Source organism: Periplaneta americana, chromosome 10 (genome assembly GCF_040183065.1).
Source record: "Periplaneta americana isolate PAMFEO1 chromosome 10, P.americana_PAMFEO1_priV1, whole genome shotgun sequence".
Lineage (NCBI taxonomy): Eukaryota > Metazoa > Arthropoda > Insecta > Blattodea > Blattidae > Periplaneta > Periplaneta americana.
The window spans coordinates 108,171,901-108,199,116 of NC_091126.1; the positions used below are offsets into that span (position 1 = coordinate 108,171,901).

The 27,216-nt window shown below is 34.5% G+C and overlaps 1 protein-coding gene across 2 annotated transcripts in view; it reads right to left on the reverse strand.

The window, feature by feature from the left end:
- Positions 1-17,599: 17,599 nt before the first annotated feature.
- The window catches only part of ari-2 (E3 ubiquitin-protein ligase ari-2), a 469,714-nt gene continuing 460,097 nt past the window's right edge, over positions 17,600-27,216 (reverse strand). For both annotated transcript variants that reach the window (XM_069838008.1, XM_069838007.1), the window contains one exon: positions 17,600-18,126. In XM_069838008.1, coding sequence (XP_069694109.1) covers positions 17,971-18,126 — 156 coding nt within the window. In that variant the 3' untranslated portion in view covers positions 17,600-17,970. The remainder of the gene's footprint in view (positions 18,127-27,216) is intronic.

The window sequence follows — 27,216 nt, forward strand, 5'->3', positions numbered from 1 at the left end:
AGAGGACACAATACATCCACATATGCCGAACACATAACTAATGCTAACCACACATACAATAACATAAATACAGACTTGGAAATCCTACACATACAACCCAAAAACCAAAAACTCAACACACTAGAACAATATGAAATATATACACACACTAAAACACACCCCGATCAAAATCTCAACACACAGATCAATTTCAGAACACACACACTATTTGACTCCACTTTTCAACATGCAAATGCACCCCCACAACAGGCAGCGAAGTTCGAGATGACGCCGAGATCTAGTAGGCTCTGAGGATGGTGTGAAGAAACACCGAAACAGCTGTAAGCCACAGTTGCTTATGTAATTTAACATGAGTAAGTTTGCCAATCAACCAATCATTTGAATTGGTTCGATAGTATTAGTGAGAATGATTTTCTGAAGATGATGAATGTGAGGGGAAGAAGGCCACGTTACAGTAAGCGATCATGGGACAGATTCGAATCCGAAATTGTCCGATGCAGAGGAAGAAGATGCTAATGTTGCGCATTCAAGTAGCTATTTTGTAGGGAAAGATGGAAAAAAACGAGGTGGAACAAAAAAAGCCTGAAACAAACGTTCACACTCCTGCACATAACACAATAACGTATTCACTAGGTCCAAAGGGAAGAGGTCGTGAGATGTGCTCTGAAATACTATGTTAGATCTGATTTTTTAGCAACAATATCGCCAAAATCATTGTAAATTCAACTGACATTTACATTGAAAAATTCGTAAGAATTTCAATAGAGCCAGGGATGCTAGCTAGACCTACTGATGAAACCGAAGTCTGGCTATATTTAGTCTTTTATATATAATTGGTAGCATGACATGCTCTAGGAAAAAATGCTCACTAGTTGTAAGTTAATTTCAAAGAAAATTGATTTCTTTTACATCACACTAAGTGAAAAGAGTTTCAGATTTATGATACGCTGCATGTGTTTTTGTGGCATAAAGGATAGAAGTTCCAAAACAGAAACAGACAACTTTGCTTATAAGGGAGGTGTTTGAAATGGCGGTGAACAATTTTCAGAAATACAGACATCTGGGAGAAATTAAAAATAGATAATAAAATGATAAAAAATTTCATCACAGGAAATGAAAGAATTAACATAAACTGCAACCCAAAATTAGCAAACTGTTTGAAAAGGCAGTGAACAATTTTCAGAAATAGCTTAGAGACATCTGGAAGAAATTAAAAATAGACAATAGATAATAAAAATATCAAATGTCATCATAGATAATGAAAGAATGAACATAAACTGCATCTCAAAATTAGCTCTAAAATACAAACCTACAGGGAAGAGAGATATGAGGTGATCACGACAAAGGTGACAAGATCAAGATCACTTCCAAAAGCTACAAAGGAACAGATCTTATAAGACCTAAACCTAACCAAGGTAATGAAGAAGAAGAGGAAGAAGTTGTTCATGACGATATCTATAGAGTTTCAAATAACAGTACTTCAGTGTTAATTTCAGTTTGAGTTTATTCACATACTAATATTGAACATTAATATTATCGAACATTATAATGAATATCGTAACAATAATACTAATTGAATTGGTCAGTGAAATAAGTACCGAAGTCCAGAGAAGTAAATTTTTCAGGAGATGAAAGAAACATCACATCTCCTAAATCATTAGATCAACATTAACAAAAATTTGCACAGTTTTAGGTCATAGTGCATCACTCTAACTGATAATGAACACTCACGTGTGAGTTTAATAGAATGGGTAATAAATAGGATGATAAGTGGTGGACTTCGGTCCTTATTACATTGTTTTACTATGCAAATGTAAAAGACAAGCACAATAATCTGAAATAGTGAATTTTATTTATTGAATAAGTTGTATTTTCAGAGTACACACATCACTTAAGCTAATTGTCTAGGAAAAACAGGATATGACACCAATATGATTAATAATAATACTTATAGTAAGAAACTATTTCAATGTAATGAGAAACTGCCTTCTGTCCTTAGTCACTGCCATCATTCTGAGTTCTGTTACCTTCCTCACCCTTAATACTCTGCAAGTACTGCTGTTCATTCTCTGATAGATATTTCAGGAGTTTAAATACATCATGTACCTTTGCACTTTTAACAGCTGTGGTACATTGAGTTGGAGTCACGTTATTCTTAAGGAGATGGAAGCTGCACATGACCATTCTGCTCATTAATTTATTGACCTCTACCTGATGTTTGTGCAAATGATGGTATTGGAAAATCTTGTATTTTGATACCTGAAACACGTCACCATTTTGAGATGCGCTTTTCTTGAAACACTGTGTCAAATACCCATTGAAGTCTTTGAAATCAATATATGTCATTTCAACAACTCGGAAGTGACGTTTAACAAGTTCAATTCATTCACTTGGGATCTCCACTTTTTTCACCTGCAGTGGCTCTATGAGACACTCTCAGAATCATACTCGTACAATACAATAAAGTCCGAATTCCCAGACATCGGACCTTGTTCCATGGATTGAAATTTTTAAGGTGCTGTAATATGGTAACGGGCATGGATATCGGTCATTTTAATAGTGCATAATGTGCGCCTTGCCTCTAAGAGTAAATTGTACTCAAAAAACCATTTTCGGCAAAACTTGCACTTCGGCCCTTATTCCACTAACCGCTTCAATTTTATATACCAGTTGCAATGTAGAACACACAAATAAACTAAAAATAATACTTAGACATCAGATGAGCTTCAAGAGAACTTAATAATTTGAATTAAAGCAGTGGGATACGCCTGTACCCCACATGCCTAACCATGTCACAAAAAAGAATGCGCCTAACGAAGGGTTAAAAGGACACAATTATATTTTTTATATAATTTGCTACTTATTATGATGTGTAGTTATCGGATTTTGAAAAGAACTTCCACAATTTTCCCTTGGAAAAAAATCACAATGTATTAAATTCTTTACAACTGAAAGTACAGATATCTGAAATATGTTGGATTCGACATTTATATAGTGAAAAAATCAGTTAAAAATAATTGCAACTTAAAAGTGTAGACGAAAAAAAATTAAATATCTCAACACCAGTAGCGAGCGATGACATTTTTCAGGGGGGGACCAGCAGTAATAGAACTCTCATGACACTATTTAACAATAAACAGAAAAAAAAATATAAAAATATGTTAGGTAATATGTATTGCAACGAAAATAAGACTTACCAGCACCACCTTCATGTGTACATCAACGAAATCTTCCTATCTCCTTTTCGGACAAATTTTTTTATGACGTCATCGTAAAAATGTCTTTAGCTTTAAATTTGTTCGATAGAGCCTTTTCAATCGATAACAGTGAAAGTTGCGAAAGCTTGTCTTCGCACTGAGTGTTCCATAAATAACTCTTTATGCGTTTTAAACAGGAAAAAGTACGTTCCACTGTGGAGGTGCTCACTGGAATTGTAACTATTAGGCAGCATAATTTATAAGCTTCTGGAAGTGTTTCTTCTCCTAACTCGGTGTCTTTCAAAAACTCTGCAATGAGTCACTGTCCTGCCTGAAAAGCCTGACAATCTATGAACATGCACTAACTCACTTCGGAAATTTTCGAAATGAAACAAATTTTTGTAGCCTGATTTTAGAGATGTAAACAACATTTTGGTAAATCTGGTTTCGAAAGATTCAAACTTTTTCGAATAAATTATCTCGATAAATTTTAGTGCTTCTAAATCACGAAATCTGTTTTCCGTTTGGCTATCTATTGTGTCAATATCTTGTTGTAAAGACGCAAATGTCTCATTCTGGGATCGTCCAATTCACCTTCCTAATGATGCCTTCTAGGTTAATTCTCATTCGTATTACTTTCTTCATACATACTGCATCATCAAAATTGTTTCGAGATTCTTGAATGAAAGAAATAGTCTCTTTCACTTTTATTGAGCAATAATTTACATCAAAAGTCTTTGTCTGAAGAATATTGATTAATGTATGAGTGAGAGCAAAAATATGACTGAAAATTTCCAACAAAAAAGAAAAGGTGAAATCCTTCAATGATGCTAAATATCCTCTGACAGAAATAAAAGTGTCGCTATCTCAGCAATCTGGGTCATCAACAATATAGTCAAAAAATGAGATCAGTTTTATCTTATTTTCATGCACTGTATTAAAAATCCTAGAGCTGTAATTCCAAGGCATAACTTACACTGTTGGAAACCTCTTTTTGACTTCCAATGCATTCAATGCATTTACACACTTTGTTTAATAAGAAAAAAATGAACAAAAACCATTTAATGTCATGAAAAATATTTTACATTCCTTTATAAATTGCACTGACTGCGATAGAACTAGGTTAAGTCAATGAGCATAACAGTGAACGAAAAACGCATTGGGACATTTTTTTCCACTAGTGCTTGCAACCTATTTAAGTGGCCAGAAAATGTTGCAGCCCCGTCATATCCTTAAGCTACGAGCTTGTCCTCACACTGAAAGTCCGAAAGGATTTTAAATACATGTTCACTTAACACAACTGCAGAGCTATTATTGCTGACATCTGTAAAACCTAAAAATCTCTCCTGAATTTCACCCTCTTTTACATAACGAATGACAGTGGAAAGATGAGATAATTTTGCAATATCCGTCGTTTCGTCCACATTAAAGTAACAAAAGGTGCATTTTTTACTTCTTCCTTTATTGTGTCTAGAGTTACGTCACTAATACCGGTACTTTCAATAATATCATTTTGAATTCGACTTGATGTACCTTTGAAAACTTTAGTGCTTTGTAAGTGTGTGTCTAATTTGATATCATACTTGGATAGCACGTGCAAGAACTCAATATAGTTTCCCCGATTAAGGGATTCACTGTGTTCGTTATGACCTCTGAAAGGTAACTCTTGCTTCGCCAGTAAGCAAGTTACATTGATTAATCACTTCATTATTTCTCTATTAGTGTCAACTTCGGCATTGTGTTTCACAACATCCGCCCTGTGTTGTTCACTTAGTTGAAAGTCTATCCTTGTTTCACCGAAAGTTTTACATTTCGTTATTGCAGATAAATGTGACTGCTTCTTCTCATGGCGAATCTTTGCTTTATGAAAATTACTGATATCAGAGAAACCGGTACTATTCCATACTCCTCTATCAGTTTCAAAAAGAACACAAGGCCAGCAAAATAATTTATTTTTAGATTTACATGCAGTTAGCCATTTTGAAGTTTCGTAATATTCAATTTTGAAATTACGCACACATTTCCTCATTTTTGTACTCAAAGAAACGTCTGGAGTAGGCTCACCTTTTACTATAATATTTTGCTTTTCCTAAAATCTTAAATTTCCAAACGAAGTGGCGGTGCTTAAGAAATGGTTCAAAATACAACACTGTGACTGTTGGCAGTCATGACTGGTACCACTGCTGGATGGCGACGATTCAGACGATGCAGTTTGTAAGAGCTGCAATGGACTTGCATTTCGAAACGAGTCTCTTTCCATGTTTACTAAACAGCATAAAACACACAATATTGTTTTCATCCATGTTACACTTCACAGGTACACTTTTAATATTTAACTGATAATGCATAAAAACAATAAACGTACTAATATATTATTTCTAACAAGGACTGAGACATGGAAATTGTTTACCAGGGAGCGCCCAACTGTATTTACTGTTTATGTAGGCAAGGGAACAGCTGTAAAAGTGCTAGTCCAGTCTAAGCTGACTGGTTCGCGTGGGCTGGACAAGTCCAATTCTACAGAAGTTGAGTGCTGAGGGGAGGAAACAGATTTAAGTCGTCAATTGTCATGTCTTGAAACTTTTTAAAATTTAAACATGAAATGTAATAAGTTTTGTAAGCTGATTATAGTTAGACGACTAGGCTAGTCCTACTAGTCCATTGACAGCATGCCACTGCTCAACACTACATTTCATGTGGATATCGGTTTTTGAAAAAACACTCCTCAATTTATTGCAATCTCAAGCCTTTTAATAAGCCAGTGGCACAAAAAAATGTTTGTAAATTCTTCCTTTAACAAAGTACCCACTCCAGATTTTATTCCAAGCATTACAATTGTCCCTTCACTAACAAAGCATACTAATGAGTTTTGAAGAAATTCTTAATCTAAACTGTAAGGAGCTAAGCAGAACAGTAAGACGTTCTTTATTGTTGTAGCTTTTTGATTTTTTAGTTCATTTAAGTCAGTGGTGGGCAGATCTCGAGATACTACCCGCCACACAAAGGAGAGTTTGTGTGGTAGGGTAATGTACTCCACCCCTTTCATGTGTAGCGGCAAACTGTAACAGAAACAACATAATATAAGGTATGAGCACACATTATCTCTGCCATATGTTAAGCAAGCTGTCATCAATGTTTTACAATTAAATTAATTGTACACATTTTATTCCATGAAGTTGATATGAAAATAAATGATAATTACCTTAAGATTCATACTGACTGAACAATGTCCGAACTTTCATCTAAACCATGTGAATATGCTATGAATTTGGAAATACTAGATTTTAGTTGCTCATCCACCAGATATGAAATATCTTCTATTCTTCTCCCTGTAGTACAACGAAACAAACTAATGTTTTCATATTGTTCCGCTTGTTCAGAGACATAACATTCGCCACACTTATTAAACATGTTTTAACAAATTCTGTCTCACTAAAAGGTTCCAATGATTTTGCGACTTTCCATGCAACTATGTCACTGGCAAGAATTTCCTTTTGTTTTTAGTCGAGGCATTCGCCTCCTCTCTATTCTGGTTTACTTAATATTTCAGTTTTTAATTTTTCAAGCTGTTCCGTATGTTCCAGCCCTATAAATTAGATAGAGAGAAATAGAAAAGAAAATAGAAAAGAGAGCGAAATTTTGTTTAAAAATTTGTGAAAACAGAAAAATGATCTATGTAGCTAATATTATTATTTTAGCTTATTGTGTAGGTATTAAACTTCAAACTACGATTACTTACCTGTAATTAAATGGTGATTCTTATGAAATTGTTTATAATGTCTGTGTATATTGCTTCTGTGGTTCCTATAACGATTTTTTTGCACAGGAATCATATCACGTTTTCTCCATGAGCAAAACAGAAGAATTTTTCTTCCCAATCTACCTGGAATGGGCGTTTATGAGTATTCACTGAGATTGACATGTTCAACATCGCAAAGACAATTCATCACATCAACTAAGGGTCGCTTACAGAGGTGATGAAAGTTGGTGGGAGGAACGTGATGTCAGAACCCTCCCCGCTACCGGATGTAATCATGATTACCAGTTTGCCAGTGTCTGATTTAAGTCTATAAAAATAGTTATGACTTCTTCATCTATGACAGTCCTTATATAAATGATCAAAGTTTCTTTTTACTTAATGTAGTACATTCGTCAAATAAAATTGAAATTTTCTAAATCTCTTCCACTACCTTCTTCCCTAATCGCTTTATAAATTTAGAGCCTATGTGCTCAACAATTTGGGTGGTATTGTACTTAGAGTGTAAAGTTTTACCTAGGTCTAGACCACGTTTTTTATTGGAGATCAATTAAATTTGGAAGGTCATAGTAAGGGCAATGTTCTTTAGCTACAAAGTAAACTGTATGAAAAACTTTCTCTGTAGATTCAAAGTCCATTTGCAGCATACTTTCTTTTATATTGTTTCTTCCCTATCTAATGCCAAAATCTTCAACCTTTCTGTGGTTATCATATAATGATTGCCAACTTATTTCATTTCTTAAGGACTTCATTTTTGCTACCCTAATGGTAGCAGAAGATGCACTTCACTTTTTAACTTTGCTCTAGAATATGCCATTAGGAAAGTCCAGGAAAAAAAAGAGGGTTTGCAATTGAAAGGATTAGGTATATCAGCTGCTTGTTTATGCAAATGATGTCAATATGTTAGGAGAAAATCCACACACAATTAGGGAAAACACAGGAATTTTACTTGAAGCAAGTGAGAGGGGTTTGGAAGTAAATCCCCACCAAAGAAGCGAAGTACAGTAGAATCCCTCTTAACCGGCAACAAAGGGACCAGGCTAGTTCCGGATATGAGATTTTATCGGATAATTGATTAAATACCAGTATATACAAAAAAAAACGTTAGTAGGCATATTTCATAATGCCAAATGTTGAAACTGAAGCTTATTCATCTATCACTTGCTCATAACTCAATAAACATAAAAACTGTGTGAATTTTCCTTATTAAAATACATCACACAACACAAATAATACATTCATTCTAAGTTGAATATTCACTGAAAATGAAAGTTTGTGCGAACTTCCTAATGTGACAACACTGCCAACCCGAACATAACTAAACATAAAAACTGTGTGGATTTTCTTTATTAAAACACATTACACAACACAAATAATAGAGCCTACACTAATTTTAGGTTAGAATTTTCACTTAAAAGTTCGTGCGAACTTCCTAATGTGCCAATACTGACGGACCGAACATAACTAAATAAACATAAAAACTGTGTGAATTTTCTTTATTAAAACACATCACACAACACAAATAATACACAAATTTTAGGTTCGAATATTCACTGAAAATGAAAGTCCGTGCGAACTTCCTAATGTGACAAAACTGATGATCCAGACTGTGACAATCTGGCAGAGTTAAACTTTCTTTTTTGCCCAGCCAAAAGTGCTGTTGTTTTGGTATTGCCGGTTATTTGGGTGCTGGTTACAAGAGATTTTACTGTTTATGAATATGTCTCGTGACCAGAACATAGTAGACCTACAAAATGGAAATATAAAAATTGTAAATTTATCCTTTGAAAAGGTGGAAATATTCAAATATCTTGTAGCTATGTTAGGAGAAAATCCACAAACAATTAGGGAAAACATGGAAATTTTATTTTAAGCAAGTAAGGAGATAGGTTTGGAAGTAAATCCCGAGAAAACAAAGTACATAATTTTATGTCTCATAATCAGAACATAATACAAAATGGAAATATAAAAATTGTAATTTTATCCTTTAAAATAGTGGAAAAATTAAAATATCTTGGAGCAGCAGTAACAAATAAAAATAACACTCGAAAGGAAATTAAACGCAGAATAAATATGGGAAATGCCTGCTATTTTCGGTTGAGAAGCCACCAAGTCACTCAATTGAGTGCGCTCCTTATATAATGGCAGTTCGACTTAATAGTATGTCAACATACGAGTATATGTCAAACACAGAGTAAGGCCACAAAGAGAAAAAACACTAGAGGAGAGGGATTCGATCTAGTGCTGCGCATTGAACTTTGGTGTAGAGTGGTCAGAGTGCTTGGTATGTAGAACCAAGGACTCAGGTTCGATCCCAGGTGCCAGACCAAACTTTTGTCCTCTAATAACCATTGTTACCATAATAGATAAATTCTGTAGGACCAAAAATTAATCTTTACGTAGATTCTTCGCCCAACAGTGCATATACTGTGAAATCCCGGCCACCAAGTCACTCAATTGAGTGTGCTCCTCGTATAATGGCAGTTGACGTAATATATATCAACATATATGTCGAACATGGAGTAAGGCCACAAAGGGAAAAACACAAGAGGAGAAGGATTCGATTCGGTGCTGTGGACTGAACTTCAGAGTAGGTCAGTGGTTAGAACCCTTGGTACGTAGAACTAGTGACCCGGGTTCGATTTCAGGTGCCAGAGCAAATTTTTCTCCTTAAATAACCATTGTTACCATAACAGAAAAATTCTGTAGGACCAAAAATTAATCTTTACGTAGATTCTTCGTCCAACAATGCATATACTGTGGAATCCCGTCCACCAAGTCACTGAATTGAATGCGCTCCTTGTATAATTGCAGTTGACTTAATATATGTCAACATATATGTCGAACATGGAGTAAGGCCACAAAGGAAAAACACTAGAGGAGAGAGATTCGATCTGGTGCTGTGGATTGAACTTCAACGTAGCTCAGAGGTTTGAGCGCTTGGTATGTAGAACTAAGGACCCGGGTTCGATCCCAGGCACCAGAGCGAATTTTTCTCCTCTAATAACCATTGTTACCATAACAGATAAATTCTGTAAGACCAAAAATTAATCTTTACGTACATTTGTAAGTAAGTAAGTGACCAGAAATAGTCCATTCCTCAGAAGACAAACTAGTATCTCAGGGCCAAGAGTTGAAACATGATTATAAGGTTTACAACCTAAAATCAATTTTTAAAACCCAGCCATGGATAGTCTTTTTGTCTTTCATTCCACAGTCCATATAACTGGCCATGATAATATTGCCTTTCTTTGTCAAGATCTTCATTTTGAGAAAAAGAAGAATTGTTTTACACAATATTTTGATTAAAACTATCTCCGTCTGCATTACCTTGAATACTTAGTTTCACTTTCATTTTGTTGGAATTTGAATCTATTTTTATGTCACTCATTTTTCCATTTCAAGGAAAATTCACAAGGAATCTTAACCTAAAGACCTCAACAAAACATAACAATAATACTAGCTCCTGGAACAGCTTGGGCTGAACAGGTTGGCCAGTTCATTTTCCACCACCGATTTATCATCACATCCAAAATGCGATCGAGTTTCCCATAATTCCATAGCAATTATCCATACGTAACATATGAGAAACCACTGTTGACTACACTGCTCTGAGTGAAATCAATGCCACCTAGCATCACTGAGTGGTACTATTAAGAGCAATTTTTAAATTTAACAACCAATTTTATATATATACAAAATCTTATTTTTTTTCGGGTTTGAAATACAAATATTGTATTACCAATTACACATGAGTAGGTAGGAGATGCCTAAGCCTGAATAAAAGTAAGTAGGCGTCACCTATGGCCACCTATCCTCATCTACACCACTGGATGAATGGCTAAGAGCTGACATAAGAGAGAATGGCATATGTCTAGGGATCACCGAGAAGAGCTCGAATTGAGGTACTAGGCAGAAAGGAGGGGAAGGAAGGAAAGGAGGAGAACCAATCAGAAAGGACGCCCTTAGAGTTTGAAAATAATGTCTATTACAGAGTGATGTAAAATATGTGACATCTTTGCAAGATAGACTCATATGAGTGGCGGTCAAATGAAAAAGGGTCAGATGCCAAAAAGTGTAATAGAACATTTATTACCTCAAAAGTAATTCCAAAACTGTTTACACATTTATCCCACTGCAAGACAAGATGATCAATCCCATTCTTGTCTACCGAACCAGTTCTTTACCCAGTCAGACACGTCTTCATCCAATGCAAAACCAAGTCCACAAATGTCTTTCTTCAATTCTCCAAAAATGTGAAAATCACATGGGGAGAGATGTGGGCTGTAGGGGGGGGGGGGAGTGTTGAAGCATTTCCCAACCAAATCTCTGAATCATATTCCTCACGGAGTTGGCAGTATGTGGGCAGGCATTATCGTGAAGAACGATAATGTCGTTCGATAGCATTCCAGGGCGTTTTGACTTAATGACGCGTCTCAGTTTCTGTAAAGCTTCTTCACAATGCAGTGCATTAATTGTGGTCCCATGCTAAAGAAATTCAACAAGTAGAGAACCCTAGAATCGAAGAAGAATGTCAGCATGATTTTACCGGAACTTGTGGGGGAGAATCCATGTGTTTCCATTGTTGACTCTACCATTTGCTCTCCGATTCAAATTGGTGACACCAAGATTCGTCCTCAGTGACAATAAGGGACAGAAATGCATATTCTTCCTCGTCATATCGTTGCAAGTGACCCAGTGAAGCAGCCATTCTGTTTGTTTTTTGTTCCTCCATCAACTGATGTGGAACCCATTGTGCACAGATTTTTCGGTAATGCAGGTGTTTCGTCACAATGACATGTACGGAACCATGACTTATTCCCATCAAATGACGAAGTTCTTCCACAGTGATCCATCGATTTCTCCGTATAAGACCATTAATCTCAGCAATAACAGCAGGAGTGATGGCAAGATGAGTCTGTCCTGGGTGAGAATCATCTTGTAGTGACATGCGTCCCTCTCAGAATCTCTTGTGCCATCCCAGTACATGCGAACATGACATGCTGTGTTCACCATAAACAGCAGACATGCGATGGTGGGTTCTTCTTTGCCTGCCTCCATTACTGATGTTGGATGAACACACATATCCCTAACCTCACTTCCAGCACAATAAATGAACTACTAGTATGTAAGCAGAGGTTGTAACTGTGTTTTCGCGAGTCGCCACAAGATGTCAGTTCAGAAATCAAATTCCAGTGGTACCAACTTGTCCACTGTCTGATAAATGCATGGTGACCCGTTTTCATTTGACTGCCCCTTATATTATTGGCAAGACATGATTTTAATGTTGACGAATAAATCCAGTTAATGATATAGTGAAATGTATTACAGAAACCATTCTCAAGTTGGACTAAGTATGACAAAATTAATGTACTGTTAACAGGAAGATCAACACATATTCTTTGTGTGTCAGTACAGAAAGTTGGAATGAAAAGAACAAAATCACACGTCTGACATTTTAGAATTTCGTGGTAGATCTATAGTGACTATTTCTATTAATGTGTCAGCAGTTACTTGAAAAAATTGTTTTCTTAGCCTTGTTTGATAATTGAAATAAAGAAGAGAATGTGGAACTCGAAAGGATATATTGACTTGTTGAATATTAATCAGGCTCTGAATAAACATTCAGATTCTGTGGGACATATCAAATGTGCGTTAGAATTTAGGTATCTTGAAAGAAATCAGAATACAATAAAATTTCTGACATCCCTAAAGAAAACACAAGCCTACACTCAAGGTATTGCTCAATATAATGAAAATGTCGGACTTAACAGATTAGTTTCTCATGATGGTAATTGATGCTGTTTTATTTTTATTGAAACAAGTACTAGTTTTCTGCAGGCATGATGAGAGTTCATCTTTTGTATATCGATGGAATTTTAAAAAATAACGGGTCTATATGACTATAGGATATCGGTAGTGTGTTTATGAGAATATATGTTGGCTAGATTGGAGAATGGGGTGATGTCGTGTGTCGACGTATGTGAGAAGGTTAGTGGGTTAGTTGAGGTGATATCTCAGTGACATGAGGTCGACGTATGTGAGAAGGTTAGTGGATTAGTTGAGGTGATATCTCAGTGAGTGTTATTTACTCGTCGTGTTGGTTTACGTCGGCCATGTTGTGACGTCAAAATCGTTTGTCAAACTTGACGAAAATTAAGCGATATCCTATAATAAAAGACTCCCAGAATAACAATGTCAACAGGCTCTGTTGAAATTCAGAATCAATATGCCAAAATAGTGTTTTTATTGGTTATTCGAAAGCAATACAAAACGAGATAATAAAGTGCATTTCTGACAATATAATATGACATTAAAGATAAAATAACATGAAGTGAATTTCTCGCAATTAAAATTGATGATACAGTACCACAGATATCACGCGAAAATCCCAGTGCTTAATAATTGCGAAACTAATTGATAATCTACAAATGGAACGTGAGTTGAACGATTTTTGGGACTTTTTTATTGAGCTGTAATCGGACCTCGCAAACACTATTTACAAATATAGGAGAAATGCTGTTTTGTATTTTTCTCCGCGTTTCCTCAGTAAGCAAGGTACTGGTATTTGACCATTATAATATGTACTGTTTTACATATGTGACAAATACTTCGAAAATAATTAGATAAAATTGACACTAAAAGTTCAACAACCATTAATTTATCATGGTTTATTTTCAAACAGTATTCGACTTTCTTTTTGTGCATGTATAATGAAATAAAATTAAAATCAATTAAGGTATGTGAAGTGTTCCATGAGAGTAACCATTAATGGGTTAATTGTTGATGTCAAAATAATACTTTAACCTCACATGATACTCTTCTGGACTAATAGAAACACTAACAAAAATTACAAACTTCCTTTCACTGTATGATCTGGCGGCCTTATGATTTATGCACAATGGTGACCCTGCACACTTCTATCGTCCTGTAAGAAATTATCTTAATAATGTCCACCAAAGAAATGAGTGGGTCATGAAGGACCAGTTACTGAACAGCCTGAGCATTGTGCTTGAACCCCCTGGACTTCAATTATGAAATCATTTGAAGCTGCTAGTGTGTGTCAATGACACTCCTCATAAAGCAAAACTGTAGTGAAAAATTTCATATAGCTTAAAAATTACATTCTGAATTAATGTGAAAAGTTCTTTGGCATTACAAGTCACTGATGTAATAAGCACTTATCTGTCTATGAGTGCAGAGATTCAATATGAACCTTCATTATGAATATTGTATTATTTCCTCATATTATTGTAACATGTCGAAGAGAAATCAATTTCATTCTCTATGGTTTGTTACAATATACAGGGTGTAAGGGTTATAAGTGCCATCCTTTTCACAGTCGTCAGGGATAGTCTACAGGATCAAAAAATGTCCATAGAACATAGGGTTAAAACTTGATAGTTTTCCCCCCAAAAATATTTCTTCTTTTATTTTATTCGCGTTATACTGCTTATATCATTACTAAAATTACGAAAACAATTACATCAGTAGGTATATCTAGCAAAGGGTTAATATTAGTTTAAATACATATTTGTGTGTTCTATTAAGTTTTCATGAAATTAAATAGAATTGCATGCTTAAATTTGTTAATATTCTGGCGTGAGAGACGTGGCAACGTGTTGAGCAGGCAGTACTGTGCACAGACATACGTACATATCAGGTGAGTTCTAGTGCAGAGGTAGTTCCTTTGTACTCATACTCCTTGCATATACGGATCTGTGACAGGTTAGGTTTGGTTAGTTTTGGCTTTTATTATGCCTTGCTTATACGATCACCTGCACCTCCACAAAAAATCTCTTATAAATTCAATGATTTTCACTTCCGAAATCGCAGGAACTACCTCAGCGCTAGTTCCACTGCTTTGAGTGCTGCCTTATTGGCCTTCGGACACTTGACTATATTGAAATACAGTAACCTCACAGCGCTATTACTAGAGCAACTAGATTTACAAAGTCTCCAATGTCCTGCCATTACATATGTAAGCCTATGTTATGTCATATGGAAATTATAGGTTATTATTTATATTCCTATATTCGCAATTATACATTATAATTAAGCATAATGTCATGTATGATACGCCACACATTCAATTTGTCTGTATTTTAATACTACAATCGAGTACGTACTGAATTATTGTATTTATCTACTTCCTAAGAGACGAAGTAACACAATCGTACATACAATAATTTCATAGGAGTGGTATGGTAAATTTTCTATCTACAATTAAGGTAGGTAGATGTGCTAAATTAAAATCACAATATAAATTCTTTTTTATTAAACCTCAAAATAGCTTCCATTCTAAACTTAAAATGTTGATGCGAACAGATTATGTTAACAAGTAAAATTCTCTTCACATTAAAATAACACAGTTTTATAATTATTTCTGCAACAAATTATGCAATAAGAAGTATATGGAACGTATGGACACATTAGACTAAATAAAACTTAGCAATGATACGCAATAGTTATAATATAATATTTCACCGAGCTCCATACACTGAAATAGAAAACCCGAACATACATTATCGTCTGCTCAGGAAAGAGTCTGTGCTGAGGTGATAGTAACGATCCTGGTGGTCAGCAACTATCTATGTATGCATATTTATTAAGTATTGAGCTTCAAACTGTATATACTAAACTGTGGTATAACCTTGTTTCTTTTTTTTAATTAGTGTTTCTAACCTTATCTTCCCAAGTGCAAAATTGTTCATGAATGTAGTTTTACATACAGATAAAATGCTACCTTTGTTATTGGGAACTGAATATCTTACAGATGCTTACCATCTACTTTGCGCAGAATCATCGTATAACCCATGTCTCCTCCATTGTACTGATACAATGGTTACCAAACCCATGATATATGTTCCTTGCATTGAGGAGTCCTGATCATAAAAACTGGTAAATAGCCTGTGTTGCATTTCAGATGTTATTTTCTTACATTCCAGTTGACATTTACACTGTTTCTGCAACAGTATTACAACTGTTATTAGGTCCCTGTCGTATATACAACAGATATTATTGTGTGACACACACAACTCATGTTGTACCTTGGAAACAGAACTCACTTGTGAGGAGGTAGTTGCTTAGCTGGCATCTGAATCTTTTTGTACGTTTGATATGGTAGGCCATTCGTTTTCAATGATCTTTGTTCATCTCGAAATGCACCAGTTCACTTCTTCCTGCTTTTATTTTGTGATAGTACCTCCATAACCTTAATTAAGATTGTAAACAATGCAATACAATATTACAGTAATATTCAAGTATTGTTCTTGTCAATGTTAAAAATGCATAATATACTGAATATTAATAGGCTATAATATGTAGTTACCAAGTGTCTTGAATTGAAAATATGCCGACAATATGATACGTACAGTATAATGCACACTTATGTACTCTTTAGTCAGAAAGAATAGCATGAACACACAGAGGGTACTTACTGTCTGAAACTGCATGGTGCTGCCAACGTGACATCTAAATATCTCGCTTATGAAACACAAGTGGATGTAGCCTCTTTCATACATCATCCTCCTAGGCACATTGCACTTTTCTGTGTAATAATTTCGTTTTCTATGATTTTGGCACTTTGCACCTTTCTACTTTAAAGTATCCAATTAGTGAAATATTGGAATTAGAAAAAAATTGTGAGGACATTTTTTCTTCCTTATGACATGAACAATCATCTTTTAAAATAATGGCACTTATACCCCTTACACTCTGTATATGTATTTTTTTTTTCACTGTAATTCTAAAATAAAGTATTTTCAGAAAAAAAGAAGTATTACAGAATATTTCAGTCTTATTATGACTTACAGTAAAGGAGAGTCAAGTCTCTTGGTACTTAGGAAACATGTGCGTGCATTTGTTTGTGGTCGTGATTGTTCAACTGACCACACACTAATTATTATTATTATTATTATTATTATTATTATTATTATCCTTCATTTAAATGCATTGACAGTATTATCTAGTAACATTCTTAAAATGATAGCCATTGTCATTTACAGTACCTGTGCTATTTTTTCATTTGTGCATTACTAGTGGCAGTCTCAATCATTTCAGAACTTTTAGTTATAACATTCGGCAGTTACCAGAATTGGAAACTGGTAAAACAGGACTCAATTCAATGAAGACAAAAAGTTATCTATAATTTAATTAAAATGATGTATATGCAATGAAAGTATTAGTCCCCAAGATAATACAGTGTTTTAAAAATAATTTCCTGGTTTTTAAATTCAATGCAGACTACATTTCATTGCTGCATTGTGAAGAGTATGTCATGGATATTGCCTTAATGTACAATTTTTTAGGGCATTAGTAACAAAAATATATAAGCTTTTAGTTTTACAATAATTCATAACTTTCAAGATACACACTGAAATGCGTATGCTCACTGAGAAAATTACTGATAAAACATCTTTGGGTTCTATCTCCTTCACATAAGCAACAAGAAAAGCTATGTGGAATGCTATGTAACTAAATGTTAAAGTGTAAGGCATTATGATGCACAACATAGATTACAAAAATTACCACGTGTTTTCTTCTTTTATTAAAGGTGCTTATCAGCAAAATAGTCTGCAACAAATCCATGAGCAAAATATGTCTACTGATTGAGGATGCATGAGAAAAAATAAAAAACTCCATGTTACAATAATAAAATTGTCAGCACACACAGTTTAAAGCCAGGAGTGAACAAGTTTATTGAACTAAACAATTCTAAGTTAAGTATTTCATTACAGGAGGGAAGAGTACGTATTCCCAGCGAACATTTCTGTACATATGTATAGATGATGATGATGAAACTACATTTTCAATTAAATTTCATTGTATGAGTAACAAAAAGAAATATTAAAATTAATGTGGTATAAAATAAAACTTAATTCATTAATTCCACATTGTTCATTTGCTGAGGCATTCACATTTGTCTGAGGATTAGTGTACAGAGCTTTCCATTTCTGAAACTGATTTGAGAGCGATTAAGAATAAGAAGAAAACTGAACTGCAAATTGAAGTACATCATACTTCAAGAAAATCTTTGAGAAGTGTTGTTCGCCTCTTCTCAGCTATGTCCATCTGGTTCTCCAGGTCACCACGATCTGTTGTTTCAGCTCGCTCAATCTTCCATGAAAGATTTTCAATTTCAGCTTCCAATTGAGCCTGCTGATACTCGAACTGAAATATTCCAGAATATCATCAACGAATATTCACACTCTGTTCCTTTGTCAAGTGTTATAAATTAAACAATATAAATATTCAGAATTTATCCCATTTTGAGGAGATAAGGAAACTCGTGATGTTTCATTCAGAAGTGGCATTAGAGCAATATTTATTATCTAAGTATAACTTACATGGTAAAATGTTCACACTTAAACAATAGAGATGAGAGAAATTCAGAAGTTTGGACAAATGTTTAATCAATGAAACAATATAGACTTAGATTACAATTGAGAAAAAGGTGACCCTCTATGTCCTAAGTCTCGTGGTCTTTTGTACGTCCCTGGATATCTAACATGGTTTACATAGTTCCTTGTCTACCTCAAGTTTTAACGTCTATGTAGAATCTTGAGACTCTCCGCAGAAATGTTTCATAATTTGTACTTTTTTTTTATTCGAATATCAGAAACCACTTCTGTCTCACAGGCTTGTAGTGATATTTGATTTCAAAACAGAAAATTTGGGAGAGAAATGGTCTGGGGCACACTTCTTCTGACAAAGAGTTATTTTTATATACTAGTGATGGAAGTTGTATTAAAGGCAGAAAGTTCACTATCTTAGGCAAAATTTGTGCCCATGAACCTCGGAATTTAACATAGTAAATACGATAAACTGGGCGAACAGGTTGTAAAAAAACTGCAAATGTGGTGACCTGTTTCCTGACTGAGCCAATTACACATTCTGATTATCCAGACAGCTTCCTATCAGCACAGTATTGGTAATTTGACCACTAAAAACTATTAGAGTAAAATATTAATAAATATAAGCAAAAAATGCCATACAAATTCAACGATTTTCACGTCCAAAATCACCAGCAGTACCTGTTCGTTATTTTCTCTGCCATTTTCTTCAATTTTCGCAGTTGTGAATCTAATAATAATAATAATAATAATAATAATAATAATAATAATAATAATAATAATAATAATAATAATAATAATAATTTATTTAGTAAGTTATTTTATGACGCTTTATCAACATCTTAGGTTATTTAGCGTCTGAATGAGATGAAGGTGATAATGCTGGTGAAATGAGTCCGGGGTCCAACACCGAAACTTACCCAGCATTTGCTTATATTGGGTTGAGGGGAAAACCCCGGAAAAAAACCTCAACCAGGTAACTTGTCCCGACCAGGAATCAAACCAGAGCTGCCTGGTTTCACGGCTAGACACGCTAACCGTTACTCCACAGGTGTGGACTATAATAATAATAATAATAATAATAATAATAATAATAATAAATTTATTAGTAGATCATATTCATTGTTGAATTTATTTGAATACTTCTCATTTAACTGTTGTGAATATAGAAAAACCAATGGGGAATGATTCAGAAATGTCAAATGCAGGTGCCTCTTCCTACTGTGACAAAAATATGCGACTGATTTGGTGTCTCCGATTGTTCAGTTGCAGCGATTACACTACTGTGTTGCAAGACATAGGGATTGTCAAAAAACACAATACAAATTTTATTACTGAGAGGAATAAAGTTCGAAGGCCCCATTGAAAAGATTGTTCCATTTTACAAGTAATTTTACAGTTAATATTGTATACGTGAAAAGATTGGTGTAAAAGATAAAACACTGTGCCAAGGAAAAATGAAAATGTAATCGAAGGAGAAGTGTATGTCACTACTTAAAAATTAGGATCCAAATATTTGGAACATATCAACATCGAGTTCGGGACAGATTATTGCAAAGTCTATAGTTTCTTTTCTGAAGTCAGACATCAGTTCAGATAGTCTCTCATAAATTGGTCGCAACAGTATGGCAGTTACACGACGTGCATAAAAGAAAGCATAATACGATTCTTACAGTCAGAGTTTGAATTTAAACACCCACTTGGTTAGCTTACAAACCAACTAGATATGAATGAGTTTCTTCTCCATCACTTGTTTGAGATTCTTGATGGAGGTACTACGGAGCCAAAATAATACTCTGGAAGTATAGGGAATGCATTAGAATCTTGTGAATAATGTTGCCTATTGTGACATTTTCTTGAACTAAGTGAGATTTATCACAAATAGGAACAAAGATGGTTCTTTATCTCAATACCTATCAGAAATACCGTTGTTTCTGGGAAATGTCTATCAGATCTGGTATTACAAAGTCCAGGGAAAATTTCACTTCTCAACTGTTCACAACTGCTAGTCTTAGATTTTGTCTCTACATTGCCACTGAGAGGTCCATCATTGTAACCTACATCAGTTGGATCTATATGCCCACATGGTTCAATATTAAGAGGAAATTCTTCATATACTTACAGAGCAAAGAATGAATTCAATCTAATTCTGTATTCACAATACCTGGATGACGAACTGAAAGCAGTTATCTATTCGATAATTAAGAGGAATACCTATTTCTGTCATTCAAAAAACTTGATACTTGCAATTATCAGAGGTAGTGATCAAAATGATAGGGAACTTGGTTTAAGAAGAATTCTGAAGGCAAGGAAAAAATGTATCACGCAAGGGATTTTGTGAATTTATGATTCCATATTTAAATTTAAATGCGTGTGAACATTAAGAGCTTAATGACTGGCAAGAAAATGTAATTACAGCATCATCAATTTTGAAAACCATTTTAGAAGAAGATATCAAAGTAAGTGATCAATGATCCAGAAGTTTCGGCATTGCAGTTTCCTTTATTTCCTTACCACACACACAGCAAGTTGAGAAGTGTGTAAAGCTTGAGACTGAAACTTCCAGTTCAATTATAGGTCGAGAAACCGAATTGATTCAAGAGCAGTTGTACCTATGTTTGAAACAAGATCAGAACAAAATGCAGAAAAATAAACGTATTATAATAAATATGATTTATAATTTTTTGTTAATCTTCTTTAAATATAAAACTTGTGTGAAACAGTAGAGAAATACGTTTTTCCCCTTAACTTTTATATAAATATTCATTATATCATGACTTCATTTGCAACTTTTCTTTTTTAATAGTATTATTATAGTTTTATATTAATTTATTACTATGTAGATTAAATTATAATTTAGAAGACACCCTTATGTTTTATTACTAACTGCGTATAATTACTGAATAAATTTAAAAATTCTAACCAAAAATGATCAACATTTTTCGTTACATTTCCTCATTTAGTTTACGTGAAAGAATGACGAACCATTTCTGTATACGTAGTTGCTAGTTTGTGAATATTTTTGTTACTTTTTATGGGATTAAAATAATGTATTATTTATTAATATCTGAATTAAAATATTATATAAAGAGACAGTAAGACACATTCGAGTTTTACTAGTAAATAAATTTACGGAATTTACGAAAAATTTCCAAAATACAGGGCTTGGTAGAGCTATAAGAAGATCACAGCTAATGCATTAAATGTCTCTGTAAGACGCAACTTTTCCATATTACTACACTTTTTAAATCAAATGTTAAATTACTTATGTTTTCAATCCACCCTAAACTGTGCAATAGACATAGCAAATTGCTTATTGTAAGAACAGCATAAAAAGAAATTCGAAATAGTACAACTGTCTAATAATACCACCAAAAGTCGTGCTGAGGATATTTCAGCTGATACAGAATAACAATTAGGTCAAGAAATTTAATTTTATCTTTGAATTTCAATTGCAATTTGACGAATCAACAGATGTGGCTGGTTTAGTAGTGTTACTTGTATTTGTCAGGTATGTTCTCGCAATTAATATTGAGGAATATTTGCTACTCTGCAGATCTCTTCAAAGTTGTACTACAGAGAAGAAAGTTTTAATTTCATTAATTGTTATATATGTGAACTTCAAACCAGTTGGCAAAAATGTATTGATGTATGTACGGATGGAGCCAAGACAGAGAAACAGCAGGTGTAGTGTCTTGTATCAAAGCTGTGGCAGAACCATCGTGTGCAAGCAGTCATTGTGTTCTCCATCGGCAAGTGCTTTTTATCAAAACAATGGAAAAAAATTTGAGTGTAATTTTGGATAATGTGGGTGAAAAAGTGACATTAAATCAAGACAACACAATGGAAGAATGTTTAAATTACGTTGTGAAAGAATGGATAGAGAACATACAACTTTACTGCTTCATACAGAAGTAAGAATGCTGTTCCATGGTAAAGTTCTCATATGAGTGTTTGAACTTTGATCGGAAATTTATTCCTTTCTTATTGATCATCCATTGAGAAAAGTGAATCATATTAAATAAAGACCACTCGATGCAAGAATCTTAGATTACTTGTGAAGAAAAGGATAGAGGTAATACAAATTTATTGCTTCATATGGAAGTAAAGTTCTCGTATGAGTGTTTGAACTCTGATCTGAAATATTCCTTTTCACTGACCATCCATTTCATCTATTTGAATGTCTGAGAAATTTTTGGATGCAGCAATTAGCTTATCTTACAGATATTTCTGCTATAGCAAATTAACTTACACTCTCTCATCAGCGAAAATAGTCTCAATATTCACAACCAGGGACAAGTAAGGTTTCCCAACACTGTTAAGGCTACCACACACAGAAAGCTAAGCTAAACTAAGTTAAGGTAAGCTACGCTAACCAATGCTAAGCTATGATGTGCTATGACACAAAACGGTAGCTAAGCTAAGCTAAACTAAGTAAAACAGATGTTTTAAGATGGCTGGATTACATCCAATTACAATATTTGAAGAAGAGGCAGTTTTATTAGCTGTTGTCATGGAAGATGAAGCAAGGGAAAGAAACAGAACTAAGAGACGATTTTGGATACGTGAAATTACTGCTTTGCAGTGATCGATGTGAGTGCCAGAGGATGAAATAGTGATGGTAAAGTTTTCTCAAATAATGTATTCGGGAAGGCATTGAAAGATGGGTCTTTAAATATACCTGCAGATGAGCCATTAGTATCACATGGTTCGAGTTTGCCTTTCGTATTTGTTGGGGATGAGGCTTTCCCATTGAAAAGATACCGTATGCGATCTTTTCCACGTGACCAGGTTCACAACAATGAGCCAAAAGCTGTGTTCAATTACCGACTCTCATGAGCCAGACGTATTGTTGAAAATACTTTTGGTATTCTGGTTTTGCAATGGGGGGTTAATGAAAAACCTTTTAGATGCAGGATAGAACTAATTGATAAAATTGTAAAGACAACGTGTTTTCTTCACAATTATATGAGGCAGAATATGTATATGTGACACCAGTAGGACGCATGTCTTGATTCGATTCCACAAGTAGGTAGCAATGCTACGCAAGAGGCTTTCATGAATGAAGGAAGTGTACCAAGGCAAATAGCTTATGTTCATAGAGGAAGAAATCAATATTGTTCGAAACGAACTCCTCATTTAGTTAGCAATACAAACTTTAATGTAATTTAATAAATAAATTTCATAAAGTGAAAAACACATTTCCGAACTATAAGCAGTATTCAAATTATAGTGTGTACAATAGTTATGTAAAAGAATAAAAGATGCCAGTACGTACAATCAATCCTGAGAGTTTCACTTATTTCTCGTCAACAGTTGCCTTTCCTGGTTGTCTCTCTATAATAATTTGAGGTTGTGTCACAGGGACAGGGATATTTTTGTATTTCTTCAATCAATCTTTCCTCCCTTGGTCTATGTTCCATGGTAATTAGTACACAGGAACAATAAAATAACTATTAAAGTTAGCCTACACAAAACTTACACACAACTGTCTGCTAGATGCCAGGAAAGCAACTGATTATGTGCATGCGCCAAGCCAGCTACAACTACGAAAATCGCCTCCTAGGCGATCTGTGAAACTTAGCTTAGCATAGTTTAGCTTATGTTAGCTTAGCATAGCGCTCTGTGTGTGCCATTCCATTTAACTACATTAGTGCTTTTTTTTCCTTAGCTTAGCTTTCTGTGTGTGGTAGACTTTATGTTTGGAAGATTCAAAAACCTGCCTCAATGGACCTGTCATTAATACCATCATCCAACATAAGTGGTTTGCAAGAATTTTTTCAAAAATATTTTCCAGTTTCCACCGAGCAGATAAAATGGATAAAATATCTTTTCAGCACTTCAAAAAACCTGGTGATATGTCTAAAAATTTTTGAGAATAGGCTATATTTGACATTTCAGACACTACATTAAAACAGAAACTTAGCGAACTTCCCCTCACTAAATTCTGGCGCAGTCTTCTTGAGGAATATTCCAAAATATCCAAATGTGCAGTGGCAAAACTCCTCTCATTTTCAACAATATATTATCTGTGCAAAGTAGGATTTTCACGATATGCAGTAACAAAATCAAAATACCGTCATCACCTGGATGTTATACCAGATATGAGAATTTAATTTCCTTCGACATTTTTGAACTTGAAAAAAATATATGAGATGAGGAAACAGAAATGTTCTTCACCTTAAAAATTATAAGATAAGATATTTATGATTATGTATGTAATTACTGAAATTATAGGAACATTTTTACTACTATTGTATACAGTAGAACAGAGATTAACTATAAGCTTGTCTATTTTTTTTCTTTTCATATAATTCATACTTAACGTATTTTCGATGTTAAATAAGGAATATTAAGTCTGTATGAACCGTACAAGAATGTCGGATATACTACTTAAAAGTGCATTTGGTGTGTCCTAAACTTTTAACAACTAAGAAAAGTGACATGTGTTATTATCAACATGAGGCCTTTTACAATATTCATTTGAGGATCAGCGAATATTTTTGAAGATGAAAGGAATCTGTGGACGAAATAGTTTCGGAACTACTGATTTAAACCAAGCACAGAAATATTTAAATGAGGAAATAAAAGTTTTCATTCTATTTATTGCAACCAAAATAACACATTTCATGTCTACATGTCATATAAACACAATTAATTAGGACAAATTTCCATTCTATAGCTCCTTGTACAATGACCAGAAAAAAAAAAACTGAAGACCATGTAAAATACAAATAAAACCAACATAACATCTCATTAAGTCATACTCTCCATGGTTGCACATATTATTAATTCGGAACAGTATTTTACACTACATCTCAAGCAATTTCCCTTGTTCAAGGTATGTTCATGTCTCTTCTTTTTCCACAGCATGCAATAAATATTTTCCTCTCAACAATGAAATTTAATACCCCCACAATGATTTGTCTTAGCCTTGAGCATATTCATTGTTAATTTGGTATAACTGTAATTTAAATTTTTCAGTCGGTTTAAAATTTAATTTCGTCAAGTAATGTGATTTTAATTCCAGAAGAAGCTGCAAGAGCTATTTCTATGGTGACATTATAGACGAAATATATACTGTTAGTTGTGTGCCTGGCGTTAATGTCTTTACTATATAGAAAATATTCCCAAAGTGCAGAAGATTTAACATTTTCTACAGAACATCTGTTCCTATCCATCAGGGATGATCAGCATTTGTGACAAAATTTGACGAGTTCTCTTTATGTCTGGTGTAGAAACACGAAACCTCCTCGAAAATGTGAGGGAGGATCTCGGTCAATAAGGAAACAATAAACTGAAGACTGGAGGAAGCAGACCTTACCTCTAGAATACAGATAAGAATAATTTGGTGACATACCAACACTGGCAAAGCACATTCTCTCAATAACATCATGCCTGAACAGGGAAACATTGGCAGTATGTTCTATACACAAAAGAGATATACGTCTCTCCAGATCCCTTTTATCTACTGTCCTTTCAAGTAGGTGATAATAGACCGAATCTAAACTTCTCAGTGAAGAGAACAGTCGACCAATGCTCCTCTGTCCTGATCTAATGTTGACAAGAGAAACAAAGGGATGCTACCCAAAGTTGATGTACCAGCAAGAGATCCTCGTCTTTTTAGAGATATATCTGCCTTTTTCAGTCTTCTTATTGTTTTATAACTGACAAAGATCCTCTATCACTTTTCGAGATGATCTTGTGCTTCTACAACAGTCATTGGAACTCATGTGTTTGATTGTCGCAGTAGATCTTTCTTCTGATGCTAGTTCCTGCCTGGGCTTCTAGAGAAAGTAATTTGCAATTCATGTTTTGATTTTTAGATAAGTAAGTTATTAATCTGCTGTTGGTCGACATGTGAGCTCTACGCTCACTTTTAGATTCAAATTATTATAACTCTGCAACAATCGGAGATAAACATTTGATATTCAGTGTACATTTCCATTAGAGTTTCAGGAGTCGGTTGGTAAAGTTTGAAATGATAATGTGGTTTTCAGTTCCCGCCAGACTGCTGTAACGTAGGCATTGTTATTGTTATCACTTAATATCGTGATGGAAACTGCTCAGAATTCGCAAATTGGAAGTTGGCTATTGGAATCGGATGATGATGACAATGACAAGAAGAATGATCACCAGGCTAATGATTCTGAACATTCAGATATAGAAGCTTTTTATGATAATGTTCATGACAGTGTGAGTAAAATTTCTGCAGATGACTCTGGTTCTGAAATTGCTGACTATCATGCACCACATTATGTAAGTCATGATAATGTAACTAAATGGAACATTCATCCACCTCTACGTAACAGACGAACAAGAAAGAGGAACATAGTAATTCATCCTCCGGGTGTGAAAGAGTCGCTAAAAATGCCGATACCATTCTTGAATGTTGAGGACTTTTTTTCCCAAACCCTATGATTGAAGACATTGTACAATATACAAATATTCTCTTGCAAAAAGTAAGACCTAATTACACTCATTAAAGTGATGTTTTGGACACTAATGTGCTCTGTAGCGAGGATTAGTTACAGATGGCCTCTTCGAATATTTTTCACCTTGTTGGATGTTGCTGGCATCAATGCTCACATAATCCTGCAAAGCAACACATTGCAGAATGGGCCTCAAAGACAGTTCTTGAAAGAATTAGCTTTGGGTCTAACGAAGAAACACATGGCAATAAGAGGAACATCTAAAATTCTGCACTCGGATCTTCGAATGAGGATAAAATAGAAAGTAGGAATAGATGATGAACAGCCTCTGCCACAGTCGTGTCCAAATACAGAGAGAGTAAAATGTGGCTATTGCCCAAAACGGAAAAATCGTAAAACTACGTCCAGGAGTGCGAAATGTGTGGTTCCTATTTGTGGGGAGCTCACAATTACAGTGTGCAAGAAATGTCATGGAA